We start from the raw sequence: 12,129 nt of genomic DNA on the forward strand, positions 1-12,129 counted from the left end.
AGCGGCCGTCCTTACATCCCCAGCTTCTCCCTCTTCCCCTCCGGTCAAGTTAAGAATCATGGAGGGGAAGTACCAGGACCCTGTCATGTGTGGTTCTGGAACCCTGACCGTTACATGTTCTCCAGGGCTCCTCATTCAGTCTCCCATGCTGCAGGCCCACAGGGGGGAGACTCAGGGTCCCGACAAGTTAAAGTGTCACCAAGCACTTCCACCATGTTCAAAATTGGTACAAATAAAAACAGCACTTTCGCAGCCAGGCACAAAGCTGAGGGCGAAGTGCAAAATAAAAAACACAAAAATAAAACAATGTCATGCACCCCCCTCGCCGCCAGAGGGAGCTCACGCTCCACCGGCGAGGCACGACTCTCAGAGGTGCTGAGAGTCGTGCCACTGCTAGATGCCCTTTCCCAGCATCCATTTAAACCTTTGGAGGCAGTGGGCATGAAGTTTGTGTCTCTGAAAACGGTTCTGCTTTTGGCTTTGTCTACGGCAAAGCATGTGAGCGACCTTCAGGCGCTGTCTATTTGCCCCTTCTGTCTACAGTTCGGTCCGGGTCTCTCCAAGGTTTGTTTACGGCCCAACCCAGCTTTTGTGCCTAAGTTGGTGGAGTTGTCATACAGGTGTCCCACAGTAGAGTTACTGGCGTTTCACCCGCCTCCATTCGCCTCGGAAGAGGAGCAGAGACTTAACACTTTGTGTCCGGTGAGGGCTCTACAGACCTACGTGAGTAGGACGGCAGGTTTCAGAAGGGCAGACCAGCTGTTTGTATCCTGGTCCAATAAGCATAAGGGCAAGCCATTGTTCCGCCAGAGGCTGTCTGGATTGTGGAGGCCATTTCTGTGGTGTACAGTTGCAAGGGTTTGCTGCCGCCCCAGGGTTTGAGGGCTCATTCCACCAGGAGTGTGGCCACTTCCTGGGCTCTATTCAGAGGGGTGTCTGTTCAGGACATTTGTGCTGCAGCAAGCTGGGCATCGCCTCACACTTTTGTCAAGTTTTATAGGCTAGATGTCTCGGGTCCTTCTTTGGCGCAAGTTGTGCTAGATGCCGGTACCCCTGGGTTGGAGTGACTCTGTCACGCAACTTTTTGTGGTTGCTAGGCTTCGGGAGACTTATGCAATCCAGGAGTAGTCCATATCTCCCATAGTGAAACACCGAACGAAGTTAGAAAAAGAACGTAACCCCGGTTCTGCGTTTTTGGTGCTTAAAAACGCAAAAAAATGAACCCACCCTCCTCAGGTTCTCTAAAGAGAACCAGGGGCGAATGTGGTGCCCACTTCAGCGTCGTCACACTGGCTATCCTCCTGTACGAGTTGACGTCAGATCCATGTGCAGTACAGCCAAACAACAACAAACATGTCGGATTATACCCATCAGTCCGACATTCAAGTTGCCTTAGCTGCTCTGATACCTATCCTGGAGTCATTTCAGCAATTACGCCAAGTTAATGTTGTGGTTTTTTGACTGTGGGCTACTCAGCGCTACTATAGAAAAGTAGAAGGGCGTTTCAGCGCATGCGCGCGCTCCTGGTGTTGTTGTATGGCAGTGCTTCACAGCGCCACCTAGCCACCTGGCATGCATACTACATCAAATTTCACACACTTTTGCGTCACTGTGTGCATGCAGATTTCCACCCAAAGACGCTCGTCTCAACGCGAAATAAAAAGTGGGAAAGCAACGCCACTTTTGCGGTTTGTGTTCAGATCGGTGTCGTGTAAAGCTAGTTTTAGGCTATAAAACTAGTCTAAAACATTTACAGCTATTACTCTGCCTACAGTACAGCCCTGTCCAAGATGCTGCTCAGCTTTAGTTTTGATAAAACCTTGAAATCAGAGTCAGTGCACTTCTTTTTAAAGAATGCGTTCATGCCCCTACCACGCTTATGAGGACAGCTCTCCGCTTCCTCATGTCGTCAGTTCCATTTGCTTCAAAATACTGATCGAGCATTTCACAGTATCCGTCCCAGGTTTGACCCCCTCCCCCCTTAAGCGTTTAATAAATATCAGCAATTAACCCCTAACCAACTAACAACTTTTAGCAACTAAACTAACAACTAACAAACATGTAATATTGTACATTTCACAACTTTTATTCTTTCAATATGATGGAGCAACTAACTAGGAAGATGGGTAGACTGCCATCCTTCCTGTGAGCCCCCAGAGCACATTCTTGCTCTTGCTTGAGGGAGCTCACTACTGACTCACAAAGTCTCTCAGATATCTCTATTTTTTATTGTTTGAACGGTGATTATTGTTGTAAGATTGTTTGTAAAACTAACTAAACAAAATCTGTCACGCCAGGGTGTTGGTCTCCGGGGCTGCAGCTGGGTACTATTGAAAATTTCTCTCACCAACTCCCGAGAAAGTTCCTCCATTATTTCTCTCTCAAGGCATGCTACTTCAGACCAAAGCAATGGATCAGGCTAGATCAGCGTTAGCCCCGCCCACTGATTTTGATAGCCGAGTTTGACAGATAAAATCAATTAATGATGCACTGCAACATGGACCATGAAATAATTCATTAAATAGTGAAGTAAATATATACATTTTTTACATATAATGAAGTGGTATTTTAATGAATTAATGACATATTTAACAACACATTTAATGAATTAATGACACATTTAATGAATTAATGACACTTTTATTTATTTAATTTTGGCACTTTCTGAACATGAAACTATTAATGAAATAGTGAAATAATTATATATGTTATTGCATAAAATTAATTGGTATTTTAATTAATTAATGACACATTTAATAACACATTTAATGAATCAATGACACATTTAATGAATTAATGACACATTTAATTTCACATTTAATTAATTAATGACACATTTAATTAATTCATGACACATTTATTTATTTATTTATTTATTTAATTTTGACACTTTTCATCCTCCATAGTTATTGGGTTGCCACTAATGATTTTTAAGATCCAGGAGGTGTCAGTATTGAGTGACACAGTACCGACACAGTATCAATACAGTTTGGGTAATGTGCCGCTGCGCTTCACAAGGCCTCATCTATTCATCATCACTAGATCGTTGACCCTTGGCTGACTAGCAATATGCTATCATAGCCTGCAATTATCAAAGGTACTTATCCTTTAATCCTTTAAACTCAAAGGTCATCACAGGTCCAAGACCACAATACTGTACCTGTCATCTTTGACAGGACTTGTAATGGAGGAAGTAGCACCATCTCCTGGTGACACTACTCAAATTATTACTGTGATATTTCAGTTGTGACATTTTCTCTTTTGCTCCCGTTGCAGCAGAATGAAGCAAAAGAGGAAGAGGAGAGAGGAACGAAGGATCTGTCAGTAGAAGAGGTGCAGACCAGAATAGAAGAATATAACGACCAAGTCAGTGAAACTGGCATGAAACTGGTGAGTTCATATCAAACTAACAGAGCTGCCCTATGAGCCCCCTCTTTGTACAGAAGCCATTTTGTTTTCAGGGAAAGCAAAGGTGTCACATCACAGTGACGATGGCTCTGTTAAGTTCATTTAAGTCTGGACAGTGTGACAGAGCCCATCAAAACAAATCAAAATTAATGTAGCGTCCGATCAGACGTTAGAATGACGACGAGCTGTTGGGCCGAAAAAGTACACTGGATACACCAGCTTTTCACCACCTGACCGCCATCTAGAGATACATCCGTGACAGCGGAGAGTTTTTCTCTTTTTTTTGCCCCTCATTTTTACTAGCGCTGCTTTGATGGTCAATATTGGACAGTACAGCCATGTTTTTGAGCTTAATATTAATTAGTACAGTGAAGAATAGTTTCCACCCCCGCAAAAAAAAAAACTAGACAAAATTTGACACTAAACCTCGACAGTCAACTCTCAAAATGCCGTGTAATTCCCATCCCTAGTTATTGTTTCATTTCATTAAAAAGAAAAAAAAAGTTTGCGTTATTTGTTTACATTTTAACCGGCTCAACTACCAGCAATACGATGGGATGTAGCGACAATTGTCGGTCTATTACTCGCGTAAAAAGTTACCCTCTTGATGCTGCTGTATGTTTTTCAAAAAATCCAAAAGTGTTTCTAAATAAAAACGAATAGCTGAAGTGTGATCGTAAGTGCTTGTCTGATATGTAAATGCGACGTTGCCAACGGTGTATTGATCCGGCGTTGTTTCAGCACCACGGACAGTGATTTATCCATCATACCCATCATGCGTTCACACCGGTGTGTGTGTGTGTGGATGGCGGGGTCGGGGACAGCCGTGCATGTTAAATTTGGGGTCGCGACTCAAAAAGGTTGAGAACCACTGCTTCAGAGAACCATATATCTTTCTACTCTAACTGTCTCCCTCTGTCTCTCTTTGTGTTCCAGGCTTCAGACGGATCCTACACAGGTTTCATTAAGGTCCACCTGAGGCTCAGTCGACCAGTCACCGTCTCCTCTGTGGAGGCGATTCAGCGGGATTCAGAGGGAGCGTCGAGGCAGACGGACGGCCACGATCAGGCACCTTTAGTGGACCAGGAAGAGACTGAGTGTGGGCAAAGTGAAAACAAGACATCCTTCTACCTACCATGTGACTGTGTGAAGCACCTCCACATCAGCTCTCTGACCACCACCAGAGAGGTCATCCAGAGCTTGCTGAAGAAGTTCATGGTGTTAGACAATCCCCGCAAGTTTGCGTTGTACAGGCTGACTCACCGTGATGGACAGGGTGAGCAAAACAGACCTGATCATCTGCAGCATTTAAACTTACAGTACAGCATGAAATAACCGTGTGTTTTTCGTTACGTGAACACAGATCTCTTCCAGAAGCTTCCTCTGTGCGAGCACCCGCTTCTCCTGAGGTTGATTGCAGGGCCGGACCCAGAGCAACTGACCTTTGTCCTGAAGGAAAATGAGACGGGAGAGGTGGAGGTGAGAACTTGAATACAATTTAAGTTACGTTTTTTAGTGTGTATCTGCGTCCTTACCTTGTTTAAGAAGCCTTGAAGGTTCTAAACAAACAGTTCAGCCACTGCTGAGAACGCTGTGTTTTATTGTAATCTCGGGCTCAGCGAGATCTCTGAAAAAACCCGGTCCGGTTACATAAACACCGGTTCTCCGGAACAGCAGATCGTCCTGCTCTGGGCACTACTGGTTGCGTACATTGAACCGCAGAAGAAGAATAACGTCCGTTGTGGAGGTGTTTCACGAGCGACAGTGTCTTCTGACTCTGGGTCTGACTCCGGGTCATAAAAGGGACTGCGGCGGGGAGTTGTGAAGAAGCTATTTTTAAACATTGTCAAAACAATGTTTTGATAATGAGTAGCAGTGCATCCACCGTTCCAGAGGGGGGAGCTGCGCTTCTGAGAGCGGGTGTGCTGAATATACTGGCCAATCACAAGACTGGCCGTTTCTCAATATCCATGCTTGTGCGTACTTGTCCGTACTTGCATACTCCCGTACTTGTGAAAACATCATCAGCCTCAGTCCAAGTTCTGTTCCAATTCTCAAGAACGCGAGCAGCGAGTACGGTTCTCATACCCGGAAGTGTTCTCGCTCCGCCCATTTTACCAAGTATGCATCGGGTGGTGACTTGAGCATACTTGGGAAAGCCATATATCCCAGAATGCATTTCGGCAGAACATAGCAGGATAAAATACAAATATAAACCTGAAATAAATATTTTTCTGTGTCCCGGAATGCAGTTTTGAAATCATTTGAGGCAAGAAATGATTCATTTAGAATCCAAACATGTTTGTGTAATAAGATATGACGTATTTATAGTATGACAGCGGCGCTGTCGGAGGTGATCAGCTCCGCCTCTGCGGACGCTCGGCGCTCACAGTGCCCGGCACAGAGCAGCGTCACCTCGGCCTGTCCTGATGAAATGATCCGCTGGCTCAGACGGCTCCGTCATTACATACTTGGTGTGATCCATAGATTTGTTGTTGACATGTTTTGTTTTTAATGCAAACGTTTTGACCTGACAGTGTGAACGTTTGTATAATATTAATGTTTTAACTTATTGTAACTTTGAATTTTAGATTTTATATTAAAGTCGCACTGTCATTGTATATGTATTTACATATAATGGACACATTTTATAGTGTATAAAATATTTAAAATGTGAAAATAACAACAATATATGTATTTATTAAAAGTATTTTATATGTTCATTCATCAACACTGTAGGTGGCGGTAATGAGGCTTAAGTGCTTCGAGCCACCCACCATTCAAACAGTAGAACAAGGAAGTAGCTGCTGTTCCAATTGAAGAATCGTGCTCGTGTACTCCCGTACTTGGCAAGTATGTACTCCAGTCGTACTTCTCAAGTATGTACTTTCCAAGTAAGCAAGTACATACTGGCATACTTGGGTATTGAGAAACGGCCTCTGTCTTCTGGGGGTGAGAGTTCAGTCTGAAATCTCGCGGTTGAGGACAGCGTCAGAAAAGACAGATTTCTATCGGCTCGTTTACAGCAACTAGGAGGTTTTTGACCATAAAAACAAGTTCATGTATGTAAGTAGACCTCCATAACTCACATATATGTGCAACAGGACCACTCTATGTGAGCTTTAAGTATCGACATATGATATATATGGTTGGTACTATCTGACTTTACCCAACAATGACTAAAGCTATGTTTCCACTGAGTGGAACGGTTCGATTTGGTACAGTACGGTACCAGCCCCAACAATTCCATTCTTTGGCACCCGTGCGTGCCTGCGTTTTCCACCTCTTCTTTTCAAATAAAGCCAAATAAATCGAAAGACTGTTCAACCAAGTGTAACAGCGCTATTAATTTCCAGAGAGGAACAATGCCAAAATAACAACCAAAACCTAATCTTACCTACAAAAAGAAAATAGAAAAGAAATGACAAAGAAACGTACCTAAGCTCCTAACTTAAAACAGGAGAAAAGAACGATGAAACCGCATCAATAATAGTATTGGTATCAATATATCCTAATGATACATTCCCTAATTGTGTAATTGCTTTAGCATTATTAACTCATATTGTTCACTCCTCCAACAGTGGCATGCGTTCTCTGTTCCCGAGCTGCAAAACTTCCTGGTAATCCTGGAGAAAGAGGAGACGGAGCGTGTGCGGGCAGTGGAGCAAAAATACGGCACGTATCGGCAGAAACTACAACAGGCCCTGCAACAACATGACCCCTGACCCCCTCACCTGTTACTGTGTGACCTCAAACCAGGGAGCGACTGACCCTTTGAGTGCTGACCCCTCAAGAACCAGTGATCTATTCCAGGACTGGAGTCGGAGCTGAACTTGTCCTCGTCCCCTCCCCACAGTCACACACACACACACACACACACACACACACACACACACACACACACACACACACACACACACACACACACACACACACACACACACTTATGCATACACTTTCTCAGGACACATCCCCCCCCCCCCCCCGCCCCCCACACGCACGCTTTCCATATGTCCACTCGCCATGGAAAGAATCAGGGGTTGAATATGACGACGTGAAAGTGCACAGGGTCTGTGTGTGCGGCCGTCTCGCTGACTGGACATGTAGTGTTTTCATTTGCCAAGGACACAAACAGAAGAGACTTCTAAACCTCTTCTGTGTGTGAGACCTGAGACTTGAGATCTCATGCGGCACTGATGTGAATCAATGGTGTTTTTAAAAGACTCTTCTTCTGCTACTGCTGCTGCTACTGCAAGTGTTACTTATGCATGTGTGTCTCCGAGCTCAACCCTCTGCACATAGAGTTAGACTACAGACAGAAGGCATGACAAGTATTTTTCTGCATCTCTTCGGGGTGGAAGGACAATCATGCTGTGTTTCTCCTGGTTTTTTTTCTCTCTGATCTGATGTATGGAGGTTGTTATCATCAGACGTTTTGATGTTGTTGCTGAAGTGTAATGGCACTTTTTCCATTATACGGTTCTAGCTCTACTCGGATCTACTAGACTCAGCTCGGTTTGGGTATGATACATGTAGTTGTCAACATGAGCGGGGCCACCATATCGTGGCTGTGCGAAACTGCCATGACACGCGACACAAACAAAAAGGATATTGATGCTATTTGCTGCTCAGTCTGTGGACAGTCACTCTACCAGTGACAAAACTCTCTGATCAATCAGTGACCGGCAATCTGTGGACACATTTTAGTATCAGCTTAGAGAGAGCAGGTCCCAAAAAACTCACCAGGTACCAGGTACTATCCCAAAATAGGGAGTACAGTTGAGCTGAGTAGTGCTTGAACAGTGTACTGAAAAAGTCCCATAACATGGATTTGTGAGGGAGAAGTTAAGGGTTAGGACTGGAGTACTGTCTGACATCAGTGTTTTCACTGTAAGCAGAGTGGGGCTGTTTGTTTTCAAATCATGGGACAGGAAGGAATGGAAGGACAAGAAAGTGAGATCCATTATCTGATTTATCTCAGGGAGCACGTGTCAAGCAAGGAAAAGACTTAAAGTCTCCTTCACCCCAACTATACCTTATTTTTGCACACTTTTATCATTAGTCCACTCAAAATGCCATGTGAAGGAGTGAAGATGCTGACAGAAAGATCTCCAATCTCTGCCCCTGCTCCTTCAAACAGGCGCACAATCTTAATCTCTTATAAGAGTCGATGAAACTGTGATTTCACATCTCCCCCGAGTACCTGATTGAACCAACCTTGCATGATCTTCACCTGCGAGTGAAGGGACACAGTTCAAATACCTTTACAGATTTTACACTTTTACGGACACTGCCGTGGTATGTGGGTTATATTTGAATGTGAGATATGATATGATATTTTTTTACACCAAGGCTTAGAGGGACAGATCTTTTGAGAGGATTTTAAAGGGAAGAGAGACATTTGAAAGTATATGGATGTAAAAGAAGGTGTACGTAAAAACTTTTTTTATCTGCTTCTGTTTTGCACATATTGATGCAGGTCCTCAATTGAATGGCCCTCAATTCTGGGGCTGGGCATGCATTTCTGTTTTAGTTTTCTCTGTCTATCTTATCGCCTTCCACTCAAAAAAAAAAGGTTAAAAAAAAAAGAAACTGAAAATATATGAAATTCATGATAATGGCTACAATGTACCAACGATGTGTTTGCAATGCATATATACTCTGTAGACACTGGACAAAGAGTGACAAGGTTTAAGTTTGTTGTGATTTCAAATAGTACTTTTCTTTTGGTATCATTTCTGCTGGTGTGTGTGTGTGTGTGTGTGGGGGGGGGGGTGCTTGTATTTATATCTTTGTGAGCTCCAAAAAATGTACAAACCTATCTTTATGAGGACATTTTGTCTGGGCCCCACAACTGTAATGTGCTTTTTCAGGCTTAAGACCTAGTTTTAGGGTAAGGGTTAGAATTGGGTTTAGGTTACAGTTAAGGTAAGGGTTATGGTTAGTTGTGGTGGTTAAGGTTATGGTAAGTGGCTAAGAAAAGCATTATGTCAGTGATGTGTCCTCACTAAGATATAAAAACATGTTTGTGTGTGTGTCCATACGTCCTTGTTGATCAGTGAGGAAAATGTGAATTGTGTTCGTCTTGTGTGTCATCAGCACTCCCTCATTAGGCCTTGCTTACCAAGTATTTAAACATTGAGTGCACATATAATGAAACATTTACAATTCATTAGAATTACAAATTATGGGTTAACTGTAATCAGCATGCAATTTTAATCAAAAATGAATGCACTGAACCATGAAACAACTTTTCACCGTTGTACCTGCTAATGAATGAGGCCTATTGTCCATAAGCGCATGCTTCTCAGTCAACCCACACCTGTTCAGCATCACCACGGACTCTTCTGCTGGCAGTGCCTTTTGTTCCGTGTTCCCCTGTGTGAGGTGAGTTTCGGCATTTGCCCTCGAGCCATAATGTGTGTCCTTGTGTTCATGTGTGTTATTTATTTCACGGCTCACACCGTCCACATGATATCATGTCTAGGATGTTGAGACTTAATGCTTTTTTTTAGCTATTCATTTTTGTTTTATTGAAAGATGTGTGTATCAATATATCTGTAGAACTGTACAGAATATCAAAGTGAAATAATTAAAAAAAGGTCATCCCTTTATTGCAGTGTTCGTTCTAACAGTTGATTTGGCCACACCTAATGTTTTTGCTATTTCTCTGATGGGTTTGTTTTGATTTTTCAGCCTAATGATGCCTTGCTTCACTGACAGTGACAGCTCCTTGGATCTCATATAGAAAGTTAACATCAACAGATTCCAATGCAAATGTCACTCCTGGAATCAACTCCAGAAATTTTACCTGTGTCATTGAAGATGAAATAATGAGGAAATAGCCTACAATTGTCCATGAAATAGCTTTTCAGTCAATTGTCCAATTACTTTTGGTCCCCTAAAAAGTGGGAGGCACATATAGAAAGTGTTGTAATTCCTACACCGTTCACTTGATTTGGATGTAAATACTCTCAAATTAAAGCTGAAAGTGCAGTTAACGCACATCTTGTTCGTTTCATTTCAAATCCATTGTAGTGGTGTATAGAGTCAAAATAAAGAGAACTGTGTCGATGTCCAAATATTTATGGGCCTAACTGTATATGTAGAATAGGGCCACATGGCATTGTAGTGGCTAGCACTGTTGCCTTGCTGCATGAAAACCTGGGTTCACAAGAGGGAGACTTTTCTGTGTGAGTTAACATGTTTTCCCCAATGTCAGGGGCAACGTGGAGTTAAATGTCTTGCCCAAGGACACATCGGCTGGTGTGGAGCAATAGTGGAGCTGGGAATTGAACGCATAACCTTCAAGCTACTGTCGCTCAATTCTAACGTTTACTTCTAAAACTTAAGTACGTTTTATATCAGAAAATGACTAGTTCTACCATGATCCCATTATCCCATTACCAGTATCCCTATTCTGTACTTTACACAAAATTTTTCAAAGGTCACTGACTTGTAAATGGACGAGTGCTGCCTCTTTCAGGCTCTGCACACGAGATGGAACCGTGTTGTGGTTCTGTATGTTTCATACCTGCTGGACCAACACCATAGTGTTGTTTGTTTTTTTCCAGCAACAGTACTGCAGTTTATTTTTTTTTTTAAGAACCCTTTAAATTCAATTCTGCAGTGAGTTAGTGAACACACACAGCACACAGTGAGGTGTAGAACATGTAACCCAGCGCAGTGAGCTGCCATGCCAGTGAGCGGCGCTCGGGGAGCAGTGAGGGGGTTAGGTGCCTTGCTCAACAGCACTTCAGCTGCGGACTGGGGATTGAACCGGCTACCTTCCGGTCTCGAGCTCGAAGCCCTAACCACTAGGCCACAGCTGCCCCTTATACATCGTCTCCTTCTACTTCCGGGTCAAAGGAGGTTTTGGTGCATGTGCAGAATGCCATGTCTGACGAAGCATATGCAGGAGTAATCGGACTATGAATTGCCTACATGACATTGAGATATTATTGGATTTTTACATGCATGTAAATGAACTGTGAGAAGTGTGTAACAAATGATCGCTAGTGACTCAAACTGCTAGTACCACGACAAGAAGTGTGCTGCTTTAACTTGATAGCATCGCTTTGGTAGCTTCAATCTCAATAAAGCAATCATCTCAATAGACCTTAATTTCAGCAGAAACATTTAAGTAGATGTATGCCATTATTATATCTGCGAGAAACGCGCGCGGATATTATGGAATCGGTCTCGCGCGTCCGCATCGTCGTCCGCGTCCGCAGATTTTAGCCATTAACGCAATAACTGGAAAGGCGTTTGAGATTACATTTTCTTATTTTTTTATGGGTCACATACCACCTGTAGATGATCCCTATTGATTTTGAGCTGTCTACCATTATTATTAATTAATTAATTAATTAATTAATTAATTAATGATATAAAAAACATATTTTCACCTGTATCTTCCAAAGTATTGCAGGTATTGGCTTCAAATTTTTCATGGGCATCACATACCACCTGAGAATTATCCCTATCTTTGTAGCTTTATTATTAATTAGCAAATTAATTAATTTATTATGCTAAAAACACATTTTCGGCTTTATCTTCCAGACTGATGGAGATATTGCCTTCAAATTTTGTACAATGATTAATGTAACAACTATCTACAAGTACAATCATTATTAATTTGGCTATGATTGGTAATAGTTACATAATAAGTTAACTGGTTAACTTATTTGTGAACACAGAAAAAATAGTTATGGCATTTTT

General features: G+C 42.6%; 1 protein-coding gene across 1 annotated transcript in view; it reads left to right on the plus strand.

Moving 5' to 3' along the window:
- rassf5 (Ras association domain family member 5) overlaps window positions 1-7,133 on the plus strand; it is a gene marked incomplete at both ends in the record, with an annotated part of 59,656 nt that extends 52,523 nt beyond the window's left edge. Inside the window, 4 exons of the mRNA XM_083888303.1 lie at window positions 3,277-3,390; window positions 4,345-4,684; window positions 4,772-4,887; window positions 6,990-7,133. Of these exons, the coding sequence (XP_083744429.1) occupies window positions 3,277-3,390; window positions 4,345-4,684; window positions 4,772-4,887; window positions 6,990-7,133 (714 nt within the window). The remainder of the gene's footprint in view (window positions 1-3,276; window positions 3,391-4,344; window positions 4,685-4,771; window positions 4,888-6,989) is intronic.
- Between the last annotated feature and the right edge of the window lie 4,996 nt (window positions 7,134-12,129).

The sequence above is a fragment of the Microchirus variegatus genome (genome assembly GCF_963457635.1).
Source record: "Microchirus variegatus genome assembly, chromosome: 4".
In the NCBI taxonomy this organism is placed as follows: domain Eukaryota; kingdom Metazoa; phylum Chordata; class Actinopteri; order Pleuronectiformes; family Soleidae; genus Microchirus; species Microchirus variegatus.